The sequence below is a fragment of the Penicillium waksmanii genome (assembly GCF_028829765.1).
Source record: "Penicillium waksmanii strain IBT 27052 chromosome Unknown utg000001l:1.0-4852451.0:1.0-4856178.0, whole genome shotgun sequence".
Lineage (NCBI taxonomy): Eukaryota > Fungi > Ascomycota > Eurotiomycetes > Eurotiales > Aspergillaceae > Penicillium > Penicillium waksmanii.
In genome coordinates, this window is record NW_026643248.1 from 563,844 (window position 1) to 584,761 (window position 20,918).

Here is a 20,918-nt window from a genome sequence, read left to right on the forward strand (position 1 = left end):
CTCTTCTCTCCTTTCTCCTTTCTCCTTTCTCTTTTCGTCTGCCTCTTTTTTAATATATTTCAACGTGTCTAATTTATTGTTTCTTGCTTCAAAAAGTTTAAGTTGGCAATTTACACCTAGCCGTGCTAGCCATGTCACTTTTTACCGACTCCAAACAAGGGATCGCCAGCGACAACAAACCTGTCATTCCGGTGATTTCTCTGAAGCGCGGCGTCGGAATCTCCGCGACCGAGAGTCCATAGGTAAGACTGAAACTGCACCTGCGATGAGAAGGTTTTCTCCAGTAGCTTCAAGTCGAACGGATTTTCTTCGTTCCTTGATAGTTCCAATGCGGCGGTCACACCCCGTTGTATTTGCCAGCCGTTCATCCCTCGGGTAGTTTTCCAGGAACGCCATCCAGAGGCGACGGCTTGAATTCCTTCTCGAATAACTCCATTGTGAGACGCTGCCAGACTATGGAGAATTTTGATCTGGGAACTTTCATCCAGCGGCGGAAGATTGATTGCCAACGCCGTGCGAGTAATAAGATTCATATTCACGGCTCCAATTCGATCTGTGATCAGAAACACAAGACCGTGATGTCTTTCAAGAATTTGAATAATCGATAAGACGTTCGCATGTTGTGGCGAGTCTTGCTTGGTCTCTTCTTCGGACAAAAGCTCGACATTCTCCAGAGAGACTAGGGCATTCCAATGGCTGGCCATTTTCAGGATACCCCTCACTCTCCTTGGCCCGTCCTGCCCCGTCTTGAAGATATCTGCCACGGAGATACTGATCAGCGGCCGCCGGGTGTACTCTGCGGCCAATTTGACTGTGAATGTCTTGCCAACGCCTGGCCCTCCGTGAAGCATTACCAGAACAGACTCGTCAGAGATGGGCATCGAGTCTCGATATCTACCAATCATTCCACGAAGTATGTATTTCGAGTCGTCCGGAAGGAGAATGTCTTCGAAGATTTCTTCGCCTTTGCGCTGGAACTGTACATCTTGGATTGCCAACACATCGATTTCCTCTGGTAATAGTCAGTTAAATAACCTCGGAATACTCAACCCCAAAGACAGAATGCAACGTACTCCATGTGTTGTCAGTTAAATCGTAGCCCGAGATGGTAGGCGGACATGTAAGTGCCACAAATGGCTTTAGATTGGTATCCAAGATCGTCCTTAACTCGACGTCCAGTTTTGAAAGGTCATGATTCCCTGAGGGTCGAAGAGTTTGATCAATGACGACACGTTCCGGCTGCTACAAAGGGTAAGCTTCGTATACTCTGTAATTGGTGGGAGTTTCGCATACTTCGCTTGACTTATGTTCCATGAAATGAACAGCACTACCTAGCTTCCAATAACGCCGACCCCGCCGAATCAGCTGCATGCGATGCTGACTTTCATCCGCCAGATAGCCAGCAGGTATGTAACTCAGATCAACGATGTCGATCTCACGAGCAAAGAAGTGAATTCGAAAGTCGTAGAATCGCCTGACAAAAGTCTTGCCATTATGATCGACAGCCCAAACCCGAAGAACAAGTGGTCCATATGTACCAAATCGGCCCGGGTCCATCCCGGAAAGCTCAGACACAACAAATGCTTGTAGGACTTTATCTTTCCAGCAATAAATTGTGGAGTTGATCTGGTAAAGCAAGGGAAGCTGGGTAAAGCGGACACTTTTGCATCTGCGCTCTTGGATTTCGACAAATTTATGCGAAACTGGCATCAAGTATTCCTCCGTGATGGCGTTGGAAAGTTTCCTTGAATTCTGGGATTGAACGGCATATGAAAGAGTACCCAACGTCAACGCATTGTCCGTTCCTGCAAACTGAGAGGTATGGGAAAGCGATGCTGTGAGCAACACTTTGACAAGTAAAGTGGACTGTTTAACCAAAGTGTTTAACGCTTCGATAATAAAGTCGCGCTCCTCCACGCCATCCGCGGTTTTCTGTGAAGCTAGACTGTCGATGCTGTCAATGACGATGAATACACATGGCACTTGAGCATTTTGAAGAGAATCAACCAAAACCTTCCACAACACGCGAATATTGCTCGCACTCTCTCGGTCAAGGGAACAAGAAGCATTCGACCAAAGTTCAGCACGCTGCTTGAATAACTGAGTGAGCAGGGACTGAATCAGTGCTGGATAGTTACTGGCGCTGGTCCCATGGCTATCACCGCAGAAATGTCGCAGCACAATACTCGTGTCAAAGTGATTCTCTCCCAAAAGTAACACTGGCGCGACAAACGAGGCGCTGAACGTCTCTCGACGAAGAGAATTGTTCCCGTCCACCCACAGAAGCTGCGAGGATTGTGCTTCAACCCAATCCATGACATGATCCACTTTCAGTATATTGCGCTTTGTGGAACGATATTGATGCATTTCCGGGCGTTGTTCCTCCATTTTCAATTTCTGCGTCCGCGTATCCTCAAGTTTATTGAGATCAGTAAATAGCATGGCCAAACTGTCTTCCATGCTGTGAGGCTCTGGCGAGGGTCTAGAATCCTTGGCTGTATCCACGAGTGTACCATCCGCGCCGTGTTCCTCCATTTTAGCATCGACCCGCTGTTGGAAAAGGTGGCAGGTCTCTTCGAAATCGCTCGTCTTGGAAAACCTAATCGTGTTTTCTGTCATGAAATCCAGAATTTGCGAGACTTTTGTGAGGACTGTTTGACCAGTAAAATGGGTCGAAAAGTGAATGATATCGCGCACTTCGCTGTAGACCTGGTCTATGGACTGAACAATAGGTTCCAGTTGAGCCCAAGGCTTGGTGAACGCTTTAAAGGCATTCTCTAGATATAATCAGCAAGAATTTGCAAAAGTATTGTTTTCGCTTACTGATGCGACTCCTGCAATAAAATTTCAAAGCTTTGGCGACGAATCTTTGGAAGCAGTCATAGAATCTCCCAAGCGCTTGGACCAATTGCTCTGTTGGGTGATAGCTTGTGAGGTGGCCCATGATCTCGAATTTCGTTTTGATGATCTCCATGTTTTCTTTTACCTTCTCCTTCAGCTCCGCATGGTTGATCTGGGCCACTAGAAGTAACTTGACAGCACCATATACCAATCCAACATACTCTGGTGCTTGACTGGCAAATACATCCATGATCTGCGTATACGGGTATGCAACTTCGCTAACTTTCTGGCAGCCATTCTTAATGCGCCCCAGCATGCCTTGGCGTGATTTGTCTGGATATCGATTGTCATGGGCGCTTTGCGCTTGCTGGACAATCTTTAAAAGATTATGACGACTTTCTTCATAAGAGCGCATCTCTTCGGGTGAAGCCATTCTCAGAAACTCTATCAATCGTCGATCCAATTTTGTTTTTGAAGTTTGGACAATTTGCCTTGTCTCTTTAGTTATGAACATGTTCCGAAATAATTCTTCATTAACTCACTGCTTCAATACATCTGCAGACCAAGCGGGTTCATCCAGAGATCCTCCTTCGACTGACTTGCCGCTCGATATTTCCTCCGCACCATCATAATTGGGCGATTGATTGGCGTCAGTGGCATCATGCATGATCCTTCGCTGGAATCAAATATTTATGATCTCGAATTTATACGACCAAACCGAATTTAAATTCCGAATCCATCAAAAAAAAAAAAAACAAAAAACATGTATCGCAATAAAAGAAGTGCGTGAAGGCTCTTTTGAATCTTACCCCCTCCTAGTGTTGAGGTCAGGCCGCATCGATAAGTCAGCAATTTTAGCGTGGCAGTCAATAATTGGATGGGATTTTGAGGCGCAGGGCAGTAACTGAGTCGGTAATAGTACATCGAAGATCACCAGCCACAAATGGGAAAGCGGGGCTGGCCAAAAAACCCATCCTCGTATACGAGTAACTAGGGCTCACCCTGGTCAGACTTTGTTCATCCACAAATATCTAGATTGAATAGGCGATTTGGAAATAGGAAAACATAAATATCCTATAATTCTTCGGCTCACGCCAAAAACAAAGTCCTGGGCTACTTAAGGTGGCTAGTAGTAGACTTGTATATCTACCGCTAGTCATTTTGCCCCATTTTCTCGTTTCAACGATTTGTGACTTTGGTCTGTCATAAATTCGGGATTCAATCGGCATCTCTCCTCTGATATCTTTCTGCGGAGAAAATTGATACAAATTCATGAAATTAAAATGGTTATAAATGTTCGTATAAATAATAGTCCCTCACTGATGGATTAATTATTCAAAGTTAACGTTCCATGGTTCCTGTCATAAGTGACGCTTGAGACACCTTGCCAAATCTAATCTTACGACAAAATTATTGGTCTAAGTGGAAAAGAATTGATGTGAGCTAGAGATAGTTATAGTAGGACCACTTTGCTGAGCTGGCTCAAATGATCACGCCTTGGACGAGAGGTGTCGTACTATTAGTACCTGACCCAGCTTGCCAGTCGGAGCGGGCCAGTGCGATCTTGGGTTCTCGAAGGCGACTATGTGTCAAAAATGAACCAACTTTAATAGATAATGAAAGAATCACATAGCAAATATCCTCACAGAAAGAAATCCATGGCAAAGTATTGAACTCCGATTAAAGTAGAACATGAATTCACGCGCATATCAATGCTTGTTAATTCGTGGCTCATTATTTACAATATATGAAAATGCAATCCAAAGCGAATTTAGACTTGCAATATTGACCTTAGAATACTATTACGACCGAAGGTCATCTATTGGAAGGGAACTACGATAGATATAACGGATTAGGAGTTGAAAATCCATGCTACTGGTATCCTGCACTCCGAAAGGTACCTGGAAAACTTCACAATCCCGATTAGTCGAGCGTTCCAAGCATTTCCTGATGATTGACGGCCGAAGCCTCTTGGACAAGCGTAAGTCCAGCGCCTCTTCGTCAAGTCTGTACATGTATGGAGGCCTACAAAACAAGACCTGCCTGCTGGCCCCCGATACCATCTTCGGCCCTTACGATGTCGACGGAGAGCTTCATCGCCAGGATGTGCGAGAGGGCCAAGATGGTGTCAACCTGTACCTCAATCTCGGTTTGATTGATTTTGAGACCTGTGAGCCTCTGCCGGATGCTTGGCTTACCATCTGGGTATGTAGCTCTTCAAGTCTTTCTTTCCGGATTACGCTAGTACCGGCGGCTAATAGTTTCGAGGCTTGCAATGCCACTGGCACCTACTCTGGTTACACCGGAATTAATCCGGATACCGTGTCTGTTCTGGATGGATGGAGCACCAGGGAGGATGGAACCACCCATGACGAGACCTTCTTGCGAGGAATTTCCAAGACTAACGAGGCCGGAATTGCTGAGTTCCTCACTATCTTCCCCGGTTATTACGATAATCGAACCACCCACATTCATGCGACTGTGCAGCACAATGTGACCGGTGATGACACTAGCTACTCTGTTACCGCTATTCAGCACATTGGTCAGCTCTTTTTCCCCGAAGAATTGATCAACTCTGTGTACAAGTTGGCTCCCTACCACGCCCTCTTGTCAACTCTGAACAGAACTCTGAACTCCGAAGATTCAGTGTACAAGAGCGCTATGACTGACGGATACTCTGCTATGATTTCCACGGAACTTCTAGGTGAGACACTTGCTGATGGTCTTATTGGATATATCACCATTGTTGTCAACAAGAGTGCTGCCGCTATCGCTACCACTGGTACTCAAGTCAATGTCCAGGGTTATCCTCCCACTGTCTCATTGACCAGTGGTGCCCAAGCTGTGGCCAACACCAACGATCTTGCTCAGGAATACCGTGCGAATGGCATGAAGAAGGTCTAAGGCTACAATGCGCTTTCGCAGAGATTTGCTTGAGGCAAGATAAAAAGGAGTTATCGCCTCTGAACCAACATTTGTAATAATATTCCCAACAAACTTATAGAATGTATGATTCAAAGTGATCAAGTATTCCGTAAATCCAGATATGATTGTACGAGTCAAGCATCCACATTTTTGCTTCCATCCTCGCCGATCGGGGTAGATCTGCATGCTGTTTGTGTTTTTTGAACCTTCACTGGCTTCAGATGGAAGAATTCATAAATAAGCAGCATTGACAAAACAAATATTCATAGCTTTGTAAGCTAACTCAGAGCTACACACATCAGGAAATATTGATGAACGGAATAGTTTGTTCTCATAGTGACGAAGGTTTCTCCTTGAGAAATCTTAGTTGGCCGTGAAAGATAGCGAATAATAGGCCAAAAGATATAGTATTCGCGACGCATGAAGTCGGCAAGCAAAACCTCTAGAATGGGGATCATCCGAATCCATGAACAGATCATCAAATAGTCCCATAGTATAACTGAGACGTATCCATACACGCCAAATAGTGGACTGAGGAGCGTAGGTTACTTATTTAGTCGAGAGAAAAAGACTGAGAATTCCCCGGACATTGCCCAACTATGGGTCAAACGCTCGCGTTCGTGGCAATGCGAGATACGCTTCTATCCAGCATTTTGATGTAAGGCCTTGGCATGGACAGATAGCAAATTCCCCTGGCCATTTGCAATATCGATGATATAGACCATTTTCAAGATTATGGAATTCCCGAAGTGGATGCAGCTTAAAACACGCAGCACAGTATTTCCGGGTCGGTGTCTCTAGGTTGATTAGGAACTCTTTTTGGGTCTCCAAAGCCCTGGACGGGTTTGCGACATAATGTGGGAGCGAAAGTTCAGGGCTCCTGCAAACATCCCGGTGCTTTAGATAAAACTTTCTGCAACTCAAAGCTAGATAAGCCTGTGAGTAAGTTGAAAGATGATAGAGAATTATGTCTAGTAGTTCTGTGGGAAGATCAAGAATAGACACCGAATTCCTCACTGGTATAGGGTTGCCCAGAGTGGTATTTTCCATTAAGGGCCTGTCCATCAGAGCCTTATGGCCCGTGGCTCGATATTTGAGCAATGCGGTGCATGCTCTTGCCCGTCTCCAGAAGGAAGCACCAAGGCGATTCCCCATATTATTGCAAGTTCAAGTAAGATTACTCGAGGAGCCAGGAGAAGCCGTTTGGCAGTCTTGGGAGAGGAGTGCTGAAAAAAGGCGGACGAACAAGGCGAGGCCAGGAAAACACAAGCGTTTTCGGGTGAAAAAAAGATATGTCATTATGATTTCTTGAATGCCAGGTGCCAGGAATCGCGGCAGGGACCCGGAGGTAAGGTTCTGGCACCTTTAGATTTGGGTGGGGCCTACTATTGACCGCTTTTAATGATCTCCATGAGTGAATTTTAGAGATTAGTAGTATGCCATTCATAACCTTGGAAAGATGTTGGTCGTGACCCGTAGTTATGTTCCCCTTTGATTTTAATCATTTTCTGAGCTATCTGAGGACTCGCTTTCAGAGTCATCCCCAGGGAGCTCGCAAGATAAAGCATCGACGATCCACTCCTTATGTTCATGATCAGTGTCACTAGTGGCCAAGTCCCATGCAGTGAGACCATCATTGTTGCGCAAGCTCAAATCAAGATCAGCTTTAAGTACCTCCATGATGGTCTTTGGATCAGTCATTCCAAGTTCAACATCTACTGCTAGATGCAATGGGGTGTTGCCGTTGTTATCCGTTGCGGTGAAATCAGCCAGACCACTCAGTCTGAGAAGACGGACTCCGGTGGCATACATGCTTATTGCCGCGATATGCAGAGTGGTATAACCGCTGTCGTCTTTTAAGTTAGGATCAGAGCCAGCATCAAGTAGCATCTCGAAAACACCCATTGATTGATCAAAGCTATCACTGCATGTCATGTGAAGGGGGATTTGGCCAAATTGATCTTTGGACATCGGATCGGCCCCTTTATCAAGTAGAAGTCTGACTGTCCCTTCACAATTCTGGAATGCTGCTTGGTGTAGCATAGTACGACCAAGCGCGTCTTTGGAATCCACCCTAGATCCTCTCTCGAGGAACCAGCCCACCACGCGTTGACAGGTGTGAGGCTCCTGCTCTCCCCCCATGCAACAATAACAGCCGTCGTGAGGCCATTCCCCCTGAGATAATATAATGCGCCAGTCTCCGGTATTGATGATTTCCGGTGGAAGCAGCGGAAGATTTCTTGTTTCGTGACCATACTCCAGCACTCGAAAAATTGGATCGATACCATTAGAGTCGATACAGTCAATGCTGGCGCCCTCATCCAATAGAAGCCCCACCAAATCGTGCCCGCCAAATTTCAAAGCCCATTGAAGTGGAGCCCAACCATGGCGATCCCTGGTATGCACAGAGGCACCCCGGCTGATAAGCATACTAACCATAGACTCGCTCTTTCGCATCACGGCCAGGTGGAGCGGCAAATCACCGCATGGATCCATAAAGCTTGGATTTGCTCCATGCTTTAGCAATAAATTCAAGACTTGAATAGCACCCAGGAATGCAGCAATGCATAGTGGTGTACAGCAAACCCGGTGGGTGAATCCATCCGGAGGATCTCTGCTATCATGATATCGACTTTCGTTTATCATCTTTTGAAACTCTTCAAGTGGTATAGGTTTTGGCGAATTACAATTCGCATCCAGACCATTGGGATCGACCCCGTGTTTCAATAACGACTCCACATCGATGTCTTTACCTAGAGAAGCGGCAATCCATAATGGCATAAACCCGTACCGATCCCGCCGATAAGGGTCTGCACCACGTTTAAGCAAAGTACTGGTGACCTTTTTACAATCTTCCGACCGAGTCGAGTAGAGACGTCCGGGACCCCTCCAACCTTTGCCTAGAACATGAATGGGCGCTTCGCCATTGTCGTCAATGAAGTTGGGATCGAATTCACAGTCCAGAAGTGCGTTTACAGCACCCAATTTCCCATATGCAGAAGCAATATGCAACGCGGAGGTACCGTCTCGGTCAAGGTTATAAATATCAGCACGGCAGTTGGTAACCAGAAATTTGATTATTTCTCCGCCATTGCTGAGAGCCGCGGCGTGGATTGCTTTGTCGCCATCGGCGCATACGCCATTCACGTCCACCCCGTGATCCACAAGAACCTTTACTGAATCGATTTGGCCTGCTTCGATCGCTTCGCCAAATGCATTCTGGTAATACGGTTGCATGTTTTCACAAAATTTGTCTGCGTGTTCGCCGAGACACGTAATAATCTCAGGATGTCCATTGCGTGCTGCAATTTTCAAGGGCTCTTGGAAACTAGTCGTCACAGCATGCAAGCCATCAAATGCGCCCAACTCGAAAAGAATTTGAACAGTTCCTATGCGCCCGCGTGCCGCAGCCCATCTGAGTATACTGTCCTCCGTAGCATAAGAGAGATAGAGATGTCGGGTTAGCGCTTTGTAACAACACCGATTGGTTTGAGCCAAGGCGTTGATATCTTTCAGCGAGCTCACAAATTCTGCGATCGCTATGAAGATTTCATCTGGTAATCTAGATAGGCTCATATTGACGAGGAAATAAGATCATAGATGGCCATCAATCATAAGCCTGAATTTCAAGTTGAATAATGAGTCATTTTGGTGAGAGGTAGAGTTTGTGGGAAGAGCATGCTTTGGGGGCCGAAGCACCACCAAGATAAATAATAGATCACGTTTTCCAGTAAAAATTAGAGAAAATCCAGCAATACATTCCTTTATCAGCGGATGTCCAATACATACGACCATAGGGTGTGGAGAACAGGGCTTCCCGTCCGCTCAGCCGTACTTAAGCCACACGCCGGCAGGTTAGTAGTATGGTGGGTGACCACATGCGAATCCCTGCTGTTGTATGTCCGTGTTCACCCATTTCTTTTTGATTCGTCGGGCAAGTGCCCTTGCCGCTTTACTCTTCAGGCTGTTCAGGCCTTCACTTGAACGCCCTGAAGACCCCTGCACGGATGACGTGGCCACTCGGCTAAACCTGCCATGCTTTTTATTATCATCACGTCAAACCCCCTGCCACATACATACACTGCCCTGCTCCAGTCTAATGCTGGCGGGAGGATCATGTTGCCATCCCCACTTTCTAGCCCGGTATTGGCTACCTTATATCAAAAGACGCAGTGAAGATTCTGTCAGCAATAGACGAATAGTTAACAGTGTAGTCGTTCTCCTCACTGCCTTTCGAACTCGCCCCCTCCCTTTACCTGTAAGCGCTGGATCGGCCTGTTGCGTTCTATCTCTAACACTCATAGATAGAATATGAATTCTAGATCCCGGATCATCGCAAAGATCCCCTCGTCTTCCTTCACATTTCCTGGTTTGATTGGGATAAGGACTTCCGTTGCCAAGTTAAACTGCATTCTAGCTGACCTTCTGCGGCGGCCCGCTCGATGGGAAGAGCAGCGATCCAGGCGATCGTATAGGATTCGGGGCTGTCAAGGACTTTTAGGGATGCCATGGTGCAGAGGGGAGCATGCGAGGCTGCCGAATGAGGTTAGATGAAGGAGACACCTAACTGCAGAATATTGTTTATCACCGTCAGTCGAAAGGGCGCAACTGTGTCAATTGTTATACAGGAGTATCTAGCTGTAGATTAGGGAAGCAAACTGGAAAAGCACAAGGTGGGGGTTAGGCCACAACACCAGGTTCTCGCCTATAAAAAACTCAGGTAGAGAGAGGCTGTGGACAGTGAGCGCTTACGTGCAAACCCCTCTTGCTGGCTGGACGACATGATTGGGAGTGGTCAACGCCAAGCCTCCTACGATGCTCAGCGTTGTTGTGGGCCTGCAGGTGGTTATGCTAGAACAGCAGTCTTGGGCAGAAAGCGAGCCAGGTCGATTACTGACAAAACAGGCTTTGGTCGGGTCACGAAACATGAGGCTGTGGCCAAGACATTGTCTGCCTCTCAGATGGTGGGCAGGAGGCAGATTCCTAGGCTGAATAACAGGTGACCTCCACGGCGCCAAAGCAGGGCGGCAGATTGGCGGTAACCCACATACTACGGGCGGGACATACCGCGGTGATCTTCTATCGCATGTGGATCCACCACTTACCACGTTTTCCTTCACCAATCATCAGGGCTTAGTAACCGCTCACCTTCGGCGCGAAGAGCTTCCCCAAGCACGGAATAGAAAAAGGATGAAGTAAAATCTTAACTACAAGAAGTTGGCTGGAGGGAGCTGCGGAAAATGTCTTGTCATGCATTAAAGGCTTTTCGTGAATAAGAGATTTCGTTCGCCAAGATGTATATATTTAGAACGCTCCTATAATCCGCAACACCAGTCCTATATTAATACCTTATTTGGTCATAATTTGAAGATTGTTTTAAATACATCTCCCTTTCATATTTGCTAGTGCAGTATCTGGGATATGTCTTCTTACGCCTTTTCGGATATAGAGGGAAATATATGCCCTTACATCGACCGAGAAAAGAGCCAGTCAAGTCTCCCCAACTGGAGGACTCTGTGGGCAACGAGTTGGAAAATGGCAACGCAATTTCCACATTTCAAGTCCGGTTCGAGAGTTTTGAAAGATATATCCAACAGAGATGGTCCTCTCTTAAGTAGGTGAAGCTGATGACTGTCTTTATAAACAGAAATGGATCTGATTCTACGTGACGTATTTGCAACCAACATTCTTTGTTAGACGTCCAATAGCCGCTCGCGATTTACATAAAGCCGAACAATATCTACCCGATTGTAATGGTATGCGGAGACTGTCTCGCCAGAATTGTCTCGCCAGAGGATCGATGAAGATACCGTATACAATAAACCTGGATCCAAATTTGGACCTTAAGCCATGAGCACTCAGTTATGTAGAACCGGGCTGTCTAGAACGATATTCATCTGGAAGCTTCTTATATTTCTTGAGTTTTGGTCTGTCCATTGAGCTAAGGTGCGGGTTCTCTAATCCCAAATTTCCCCAGCCCCGGCAGAATCTTAGACGAGCAGCGCTACGTTGGAGACGCGCGTTGTCTGAGTATTGCGATGCTCAATTCTAAATAGCATCGAATATATTCGCTGCATTTTCAGTCAGCTTCGCAAGGTTCGAGAAAGCCCCTCTTTGCATTCCTAGAAGATGAATGTAACATAAACTGCTCTTGCTGAGCAGCAACACGAACGAGAGGGTCAAGCGGCATTATGGGCTTAGTAACTTTCACCGTAACTCTCCATGCGGTGCAGCTCTATTTGCCAACATCATCGTGGACTAATTTCCACTTAATGTGAACGTTTGCGGACCCACCTGGTTCCGACACGAGCATTTAGTTCAGCGTGCCAGTGACTTGTGAGTAGTCTGGCCACAGATTGTCGACAGGGCCGCGGATACCGTGTGTGGGACTCCAGGTTTCCGAGAAACGAATCATACCAGAAAAACACCTAAAAAGTCTCCCTCGCGCACGGGGATGATAGAACAGACGAGCAAAGAGCTCGTTGTTCGGCAGGAAGGTCAATGAAGATCTATCTCCACCAGACCCTGACACAAGTAATGTTGCACCCTTTCACTTCTTTACAGAGGATTCCTGTATACTGTGGCAGTCCACACCATACGCATGTTTGGAAGAGGTGGGTCGCATGATGGTTGTAGCCTTCTCCTCTTTCTCTCCCCTCTCACTAGTCAAAGCAAAATGTTCCTGCTGTAAGTTTCTTTTTTGCTTTTTTAACCTACGACAAAATGAATTCTGATGCAGCTTTAATGATCTGGAAGTGTTAAAAACGGACGATCTACTACTGAGGACTGATTATATGTCGTAATATCTCCAACAAGAGCAATATCAGATGCGCATTGGTGGCAAAAGACAAAAGTGAAGCACCAAGTCTTTGGAACCCGACAAAACCAACGTTTGGCTACGTCATTAGTATTTGAGGGTAAACAATTATAGCGTCACCATGTCTTATTGTCTACTTTGTCCTGCAGGACTGCCAGTCATAACGAAACAAGTCAGTTGGAACAAATCGCCATAATAGCTGTAAGAAAATTGGAGTCCATAATATAATGACTGTTATAGATATCAGTTCTTAAATTAAGAGTAACGGAAACCCAAATAAACAGACAAATAGTGTTGAAACAAACAGTCATTGGCAGGGATTGTCATCCAGTAAAAGCCACTAAATCTGGACCATCATGTAGATCGTTGATTACTACCTAGTCACATCACAGCACACTTGTCCCAGAAACCCCACGTGGATTCTTGAATTTGTGACTCTGGCTCTTGAAAGGGGTCATCATGCATGGCAGATAGTACCGAATCAAATATTTGGCCAAAGGCAGCGTACTCGGGATCATGAGAGTCCTCCTCAACGAATTCTGGCCCTGCGGTAAATACCTCAAAGTCATCATCAACGACGGCAAATCCGGCTAGGTTTTCATCGCTCGCTGACCAAGGTCTCCAATACAGTCCAGTCTCGCCGTATCCCACAATAACTCTTAGGCCACCAGGCAACGAAACCAATGCTTCAATGCACTGCGAATCCAGATGGTGAATAGAGACCCCGATACTTGTGGGATTCATGACGGATGATATGCGAGACCTGAGCGACTCTATGAAATTCCAGAGAGACATAGCAGAAGTTCCAACAATATCCATTGGTATTTTCAATAATCCCAAGAGAGACCCCAACCAATCCACCCCCTCCTCCGGCAAAAACTCATTGTTTCTACCAGGCCCCATCTTGACGAGCTCCGAGGATTGCATGTCGAGAAATTTTCCAGCCGTGGTTTTCTCAAGCGCAGTGTTCGCATGTAGCTCTTGGACAATCAATGGCGGCGCATACACTTGATCGGAAGGATACAAATGGGCAATCCTTTCCCTTGCGGTCTTTTGTCGAGCTGCTCCCTCAGTCTCAAGGTCAAAAACTTCCAGCGTTGGTTCTCCATTTTCGTATCGCCTCCCATGGTGATATAATTTGGCGCCTCTATCCATGAAGAGTGCCCATTTGGTTCTCCGCAAGCTTTCCACCAAGGCGTTACTTCTGATAACACCCTTGGGATTTTGGAGGTCCCACATTGTAGTGACGAACGTAATGGATGGTACGTAATCACGACCACAAAAAGCGTCCAAAAAAAGAAGGGCTTGTTTGATCTCCTCCGAAAAAGGCGCATTGACCGGGTGCACATACAATATACCTGCGTACATGACAGAGTCCCTCGTCATACGAAGTAGTCTTGCAATCTCTTGCAGGATAGCAGCATTGGAAATCTGGGGGTCATCCAAACCTGGAGTATCCACAAATAAATAGAGACTGCCCCCGATGACAGCCTTCCCAATCTGCCATTCCTTCGTGACTTGAAGAAATTATACTTAGCATTTAATCATATTTCGAAACATATTAGCCCACCTGAGTCAATCCCATCAGATGAATGTCCTGTTGAATTGGTAAGGGACTCGAAAAGACTAGATTTCCCTGATCGTAGATGCCCGAGTACGAGGATCATTTTCGTCCCAGTTCTGTTTATATTTCAGTAAATTATCAACTGACGAGATTCATGATATGCTACTGACCTTTCAAGCGCAAAGCGAAGCAATTTTTTGGTCATTCGCTTCACGAGTGCTTGGCGGTCTGTGGCTTGGGATCCCTCGGGCCAGTCGTTTGGTGCTTCCCGGTTCTGCATTCTGGAAACTTGTCTGATGTTCATCAAAGTAAAAAGAAAAGAAAAAAGAAAAAAACCGTTTGATGCCCGGAGTAGTGATGAATTTCAATTCCAAGGTCCCAATGGGATAAGAGATATGTTGCGGATGAGGTCGTTGGAAACATCATGACCCTTTTATAGATCAGTTCCCAGATTCATGTCTAATTAAGCCACGCGGTTACTCGAAGGAAATTTTCCGTAAACAGAAAATATGTTAAAGGGCTCCTATGCTTCAGTAGCTCTCCACGTAGAAGGCGAGACAACTCTACATCGTTACGGACCATCCATGCGCAAGTTGCACATAGTGCTAGCCCCGAACAGTAAAGTCTTTGCATGGTAGCGAACAAAAGTTTCATTAGCCCGACGTCGTGGCCTTGGCGAGAATTCCATTGGGTCATGGAATGAACCTGCCTCAGGAGGCTGAGTCACATGGATCTGTGTCGGAATATGTGGAGCTTTGTTATGTCATATGTTGTATTTAGTAACGTGATTGTAATATTCGGTAGATAGATTGTCCGAGCTACCATACAAAATCGTATGGTAACGGAGACGTTCACAATTAAGACTCTTTGCTATCTCATTCGTGTATGCTACTTGGGCCCACAGCTGCTCCAACAATCTGGCTGGAGTATCTGGGCGGGGTAGCCCAAGTGGCCATGTCTTGTCAGTGGTGCCAGTTGTCAAATTTCCGGGGCAAACCAATCCTCATGCAACTTCTTGGTCTCAGAAAGTTGCAAGGCGCTTCGTGTCTAGAGCCTTGATTGGTAAGACGATCACGGTCTTGCATACATTGTCTGGCCAGTATATCGGAGCCCCTGCAGTTGAGATCACAATTCTCGTTTCGTATTACAGATACCCAGCCCATACTTCTCCCTATTACTGCGCCTGTTAGTATGAGCACTCAACTGTTTGATTCTTGTAAAATTACAAATGCAGCGCCAATGCACGCCAAAACGGATCCAATCGATTGGCCAGGCATTTTACGTGTTCTCATGAACCTATGTGTTGTCGCTGGGCGATAAGAGACATTTACCCTGTAACCGGCTATGCAAAGACACGTGTATCCCTCCGCACAGACTGGCTGCATTAAATCTCAAAAGGCTACTTTTCGCCGGGCCGTGTCGAACTTGATTTCAGCATTCTTCGAACTCGGTGACCTTAAAGTGTTTAGATTTTTCTGAAACGATGACTCGTGCTCAAGCTATTGACTTCCAAATATGTCCTCGTGATGAACTCATCTCTCTCTATCTTATTGAGGACTTTGAAATATCTCAGCTCAGGTTGAAGGTAGAGCATAATTTGCCAAGCTGCGGCGCCATTCTCACGTAGGAAACCGCGACATAGAAAATAAATTTCATTCATGTCTGACAAAATTACTAGGGCCAGCCAATGGAAAAAACTTCTGGAGAATGAGAGAAACTTCAAGAATCTGAATGAGTTGGAAGTTGTTTCCATTAAGACTATGATCGGGGCCTCGCTCGAATCTTGGAGTTGCTTAATATTTGCTAGCGATGTTCTTTTGGATAATCGAGAGATTGAGCGACACTACAGGAGAAAAAAAGGAGTTCCGAAAGAGGAGCACCGATTTCCGTAGGGCCATTCAATTTGTCTTTTTGCCCTTCGGATTCACCATTTTGAGCGACCCAAATGTCTTTAAGGGCTTTCAGCGACTCCTATTTTACACCCGAGTGCACTTTGACTTTTGCTTCGACGCTGGCATATGGAAACCAGATGAACGTGGACTGTATGCTAGAACCCCAGAACTAAGAGCTTCACTTGCCCAGCTCAGCAAATTGCACAATCAGACTGTCGATGCTTTGAGACAAATCAATTCTAACAAGGCCGAAAGAGGACGAGCCTTAATACAAAGCGCGTCATCGCTTCACCTGCCAATTGTCTGTTCCTATCACCATCGCCAGTTCTCCGATATTTTAGCGATACTGTTATTGCTTCAACGAGGCGAACAAGTTGAAGTAATGCATGATATGAGGAGAGGCTTGAAGTCATTAGCAGCAAGCAATCTCCTCCCCAACGACCCTCGCAATATTATGTTTGAAGCTCTTGAGGATGCTCACTTACCTCTGGACTCAACCAGGCATCTTTATCTTGCATACGACTCTTACTGTCGCTATTTATGGTTTTCAAAGAATGATCGGACTCAACTAAAAGATCATTTCTCCTACAATCAAGCTAGTTTCCCAAGAGCTGATGCAGGAGAATTCTATGAAATATTCCGCGGGAAGCCTCTCGAGCTCGTTAAGCTTGATCTCGCCCGTGTTGATGGTGATCTTGGAGAGGAAAATCACGAGGTCTTCAGCATATGGCACACCGCAATTCGAAGCTTTGGCTATGAGCAGAGACACGAAGAAATGTTCAATTTGGCTCAGACTCTATCCATTCGTGTTGATCGCCTAGGGTATGAATTTGAATACCATCAGTGGCGGCAGCTGAACCTCGACTCCTCCCTCAGCTACTTTTTGCTTGGTGATGCCTACGAAAAACGAGGCGATTTTCAAAACGCTAGAGCAGCTTTTTATGAAGCATGCAGACTGCGAGATATAATTATCCCAGTCGACAATTACGACTCTGCGAGAATAGCTGCTCTGAGAGGACTAGAGTCTACCACTCAGAAACTAGAAGGTCGGTCGGTGGCTAATTTCTTATGCAAGCAGCTTTTGAACGGTATGTATCCAAGGGTCGAATGAATGAAGAGAATGTTTATTATCAACTTCAGCCATCTTACATGAGATACTAGTTGAATCTCGGATCTCAAGTAGGCTATTGTATAGTGCTCAATGTTCAAATTATGCGAATGTAGAGGCTTTTGGCGATGGAGCAGTTATTTCTACCCCCAATGACATGGTTTTAAACCCCAAATAGGTCTAGTTCCATTATTTGAATCATGTTTGGGCTTTGAACGGTAAATTTCTGTCTCAATTTGACAGTAGAGTAGAAATAGCTCATAGGCCCAATAATTAAAATCCCTATATCGCCAACTTAGCGGGCTTGCATTCTTGTCAAGGTGCTTGCATTCTTCCTCAAATTCCTCCTGGGTGGGTAGGATTTCGTACTGCAAATACGTTAGACACACTCTCGAGACGGGGAAGAGAGCTTACGTGATCCGATAGCCAGATCGAGTGGATAATCCGGGTGCGGCCCCGGGAATGGCGGACAACCGTGATGTACACACCGATTAAACCGGCGTTTCTTGCGATTTTGGAAAATATTTTCAAAGCTATTTCGAGTTGTTGATGAGTTGAGCTTTGGGGATATTAGTTGAGTTTAAAAAGCTTCTTCTCCAATATGTGTCTTGATTTTGCGCCTTTTATCAGTGAACCGCTGACGATCAAGCGAGACGCCGACGAGCGCCCCACGCTAGTGAATATTCTACTAACGGAATATTCAGTAGAGAGAATATTCTGATAGGTATAACTTTTTTGCTTCTGAATATTATAGAATTATAATTTTATGTCTTACTGAAAAATATAATATATAAATATTCTATTCTGATAAAATTAAGTTTAGGTTAAAAGTATATACCCCTAGAATTCTCAGCCAAAAACTTTCTCCCGTGAACAATATTCTTATCTCAAAATATTAAGCAAGGTAAAACTTTTCTATGTTATAATATTAATATCCACAAATATTCTCATATTATTAATATTATTAACTTTTAATTTTAAGGATTCTTAATATTCCTAGTCTCCAAACATTCCCAGTCTCCAAACATTCTATTTCCACTATATCTAGCTTAGACTAGTGGTCCTCACGCAGATTAGGAAGAGCAAAGATCAGGCTAAGTAACCTGAATATTACTACTACCAGTGCTCAGACTACAAGAGAAGAGTATATTCAGGCTCTAGTACAAAAATTCCAGTCGGAAAGCTATATCCGGTTTAACCCTGATAATTATATCAAGGTTCTTGTCGATGATGGTTTTTCTTGTAGTTTAAGCAATAATATTTTAACGAGTAATCAAGTCTTAGACCTTCCAGATAATAATAAGCTTACTATCCTTTAAGGGAAGTATTATGTACTTACTACTAAGAGATTTCTCTGTTATTTAGATAAATAGTAGATAGTAGACTTTTATACTAAAAGTGGGTAATTTCCTAGTCCTTGACTGCTATATATACTTATTTACTAGACCTACCATAGTTATATTAAGTAGCTCTCTATAAAGAGCACCCAAACACTTAACTATTTTATGATAGGGATATATATCAAAATATCCATATATACCCGTAGCTTAGGGATATTAATACTAAAATCAAGTGGTATAGAAGACTTAGTAAAACTGTACAGTAAGAGATAAATCAGCTGGAAAAAAGACTACAAGTATGTACAGAGAGAGTTCGACAGACTACTTAAGTTTAAAGACTTGTGGAAGTTTTTGAAAATTTTATATTTGGGTCGATAATTATCGATAAGATATTAAGAGGTTATCACTATAGCTTTAGGTTATTCTATTGTACTAACTAACAAGTTAATATAGGAGATAATATAGTATCTTAGCACTATTCACGACAAATAGGAGACAATAATAAGTAGATATCCTGGGTCTTTCCTTGATCCACAAACTATCTTTCTACTTAAAACACATATACCCTTTATTTCTTTGTATAATAAAGAGATAATTAAAGATATGATATAGCAGTGTCAGATATTTCCTAATTTACTAAGAGAAGAGACTCGTATAACTATTCTAGAGAAGATACTCCAGATAGATAAGAGGATTCTATTATTACATACTTTCACAAGAGATTTTTCTTTTTTGAGGTATACACTCTTGCCCTGAAGCAAGTACTGCCAACCTCTAAACGTTTAATAGCTGATAAGTTTATGAGAAGCTTTTCTGGTGTTAATCAAACTCCAGGGACCTGTAAGTTCTAGATCAGGGACTGTGAATTTACAAACCATGCAGGAAGCTATAATCTATGTCCAAAGCTCGGCTACCAGTAGTTATTTCTAGTAGTTATACGTGACTTTCCAAATTTGACCAAACTCTCGCCATACAAAAATTGCGGAAATGATATAACAGACAGGCGGGGCTTTGTTTCCGAAAGGGTCTCTAAATTGGCAGAGGTAGCAACCTTTTTAGGGTTCTCCAATAGTAAGATCTTACAGATACAATCGACAGATAGAGGAGCTCCCTATAAAACTGCTACATCTGAGTATCTTGCTCAGCTTCAACCAAGTGATCGATATATGGTGGATTCACAAAGAAGAGCAGAAATCGCACAAAATTTTGCAAATGAAATACCACATATAAGTGTCCATATGTCTACCAAGGCCAAGTTATGTACCTTACCCGACACAGTAAGAGCAAACGGTCGACGGGCCGCGAGTTTATTGTTGCCCGATTTCTGCCCGCTTGTGCAGGACACATTCTCTTTCTATACCTAGTATATATCCAGTTGTTTGCAGAGCTACTCTGTTGGGAACAAGGAGCTTCCTACCTCAGCACCCACTCAGAGAAGAACTTCTTATTTCAGTCTCTGTTGTTCAAGCAGCGCTGGCCAACGAGTCGATTTCATCAGCTGCTCACAACGGCTACCAGTAAAGTATGGCACCATCGGGTTCATCCGCGCTGGTACAGGCAGATATCCGTTGCGGTGGCGGAGAAGCACGTTCAAGGAAGTCGCACGTTTTCAACCGCTTTGATGACAAGGGTGCCCAGGCAAACCCGGACGTGGCCTTCGCCTGGCAAAGTGGGCATCGGGCTTTGCAGCGCGCCCAGATATACGGACTAGATGGTGCATTGCCCACCAAACTACAACCTGAATTACTACGAGCATATGCACGAGTGTCTTTTAATTCTTCAAGCATCAAAATCGTTTCCACTTGGACTCATATTGGAGAGAATTAAAAGAGTAGTAAGTAAAGAGAAAAAAGAACGAAGGGCATCTTCGTCCACCACCTGTCGACTATTTATGTGGTCCGGAGGTGGTGTTATTAGACTTCGTATGAATATCGCTCGTGACCTAGCCCCAGCCCGTCCCATTGCTGGCAGAGATATATGTCTACATCTCCTATCCGTGCTGGGATGTCGACCACAGTGTCCATTTTCTTGCAATTCTCCTATTTTGTTGGAATCATACGATTGCGATTAACGAGAATTATAGAAATATATTATAGGGTCGGAATGTAAAATTAAGGACGCCTATACTTCTTATAAGTTTCGAACTTCTGATCGATCACCGAACGTGACTTGGAACAAAAACTTCGTGGTGTCTTCACAATGCGTTGGGATATGTTTGAGAAGAACTCAAATAATTTCAAGATCGCTCCTCCCTCTTAGTGGGCTGCTCTTCTCCACCGATCTGCGAGCTTCCTCTTAAAACTTTCCAAGGGGCCTCTTCCAAACAACTTTGTAGGAACACTTTTTGAAGCACATATTTCAGGGCTTCGCGCTCCGAATCTTCGAAAGAATAAATTTTCATGTTGTGGCTGCTCGTGACTTCGAATGCAGA

The 20,918-nt window shown here is 44.7% G+C and overlaps 6 protein-coding genes across 6 annotated transcripts; 2 read left to right on the forward strand and 4 right to left on the reverse strand.

The window, feature by feature from the left end:
- Nucleotides 1–134: 134 nt before the first annotated feature.
- N7481_000202 (uncharacterized protein) lies at nucleotides 135–3,508 on the reverse strand (the record flags this gene model as incomplete). The annotated part of the gene is made up of 5 exons (XM_057259421.1): nucleotides 135–1,012; nucleotides 1,074–1,242; nucleotides 1,294–2,777; nucleotides 2,824–3,332; nucleotides 3,384–3,508. The coding sequence occupies 5 exons, from the start codon at nucleotides 3,506–3,508 to the stop codon at nucleotides 135–137; spliced, it is 3,165 nt and encodes a 1,054-aa protein (XP_057127253.1).
- Nucleotides 3,509–4,791: 1,283 nt separating this feature from the next.
- Nucleotides 4,792–5,745, forward strand: N7481_000203 (intradiol ring-cleavage dioxygenase; the record flags this gene model as incomplete). Its single annotated transcript, XM_057259422.1, has 1 exon — nucleotides 4,792–5,745. The coding sequence occupies one exon, from the start codon at nucleotides 4,792–4,794 to the stop codon at nucleotides 5,743–5,745; it is 954 nt and encodes a 317-aa protein (XP_057127254.1).
- Nucleotides 5,746–7,263: 1,518 nt separating this feature from the next.
- N7481_000204 (uncharacterized protein) lies at nucleotides 7,264–9,342 on the reverse strand (the record flags this gene model as incomplete). Its single annotated transcript, XM_057259423.1, has 1 exon — nucleotides 7,264–9,342. The coding sequence occupies one exon, from the start codon at nucleotides 9,340–9,342 to the stop codon at nucleotides 7,264–7,266; it is 2,079 nt and encodes a 692-aa protein (XP_057127255.1).
- A 781-nt stretch (nucleotides 9,343–10,123) lies between these two features.
- On the reverse strand, nucleotides 10,124–10,549 carry N7481_000205 (Ankyrin repeat protein; the record flags this gene model as incomplete). The annotated part of the gene is made up of 2 exons (XM_057259424.1): nucleotides 10,124–10,299; nucleotides 10,519–10,549. 2 exons carry the CDS (start codon nucleotides 10,547–10,549, stop codon nucleotides 10,124–10,126), a joined length of 207 nt encoding a protein of 68 aa, XP_057127256.1.
- Nucleotides 10,550–12,964: 2,415 nt separating this feature from the next.
- On the reverse strand, nucleotides 12,965–14,427 carry N7481_000206 (GTPase domain-containing protein; the record flags this gene model as incomplete). Its single annotated transcript, XM_057259425.1, has 3 exons — nucleotides 12,965–14,100; nucleotides 14,154–14,263; nucleotides 14,318–14,427. 3 exons carry the CDS (start codon nucleotides 14,425–14,427, stop codon nucleotides 12,965–12,967), a joined length of 1,356 nt encoding a protein of 451 aa, XP_057127257.1.
- A 1,529-nt stretch (nucleotides 14,428–15,956) lies between these two features.
- N7481_000207 (uncharacterized protein) lies at nucleotides 15,957–17,150 on the forward strand (the record flags this gene model as incomplete). The annotated part of the gene is made up of 1 exon (XM_057259426.1): nucleotides 15,957–17,150. One exon carries the CDS (start codon nucleotides 15,957–15,959, stop codon nucleotides 17,148–17,150), a length of 1,194 nt encoding a protein of 397 aa, XP_057127258.1.
- Between the last annotated feature and the right edge of the window lie 3,768 nt (nucleotides 17,151–20,918).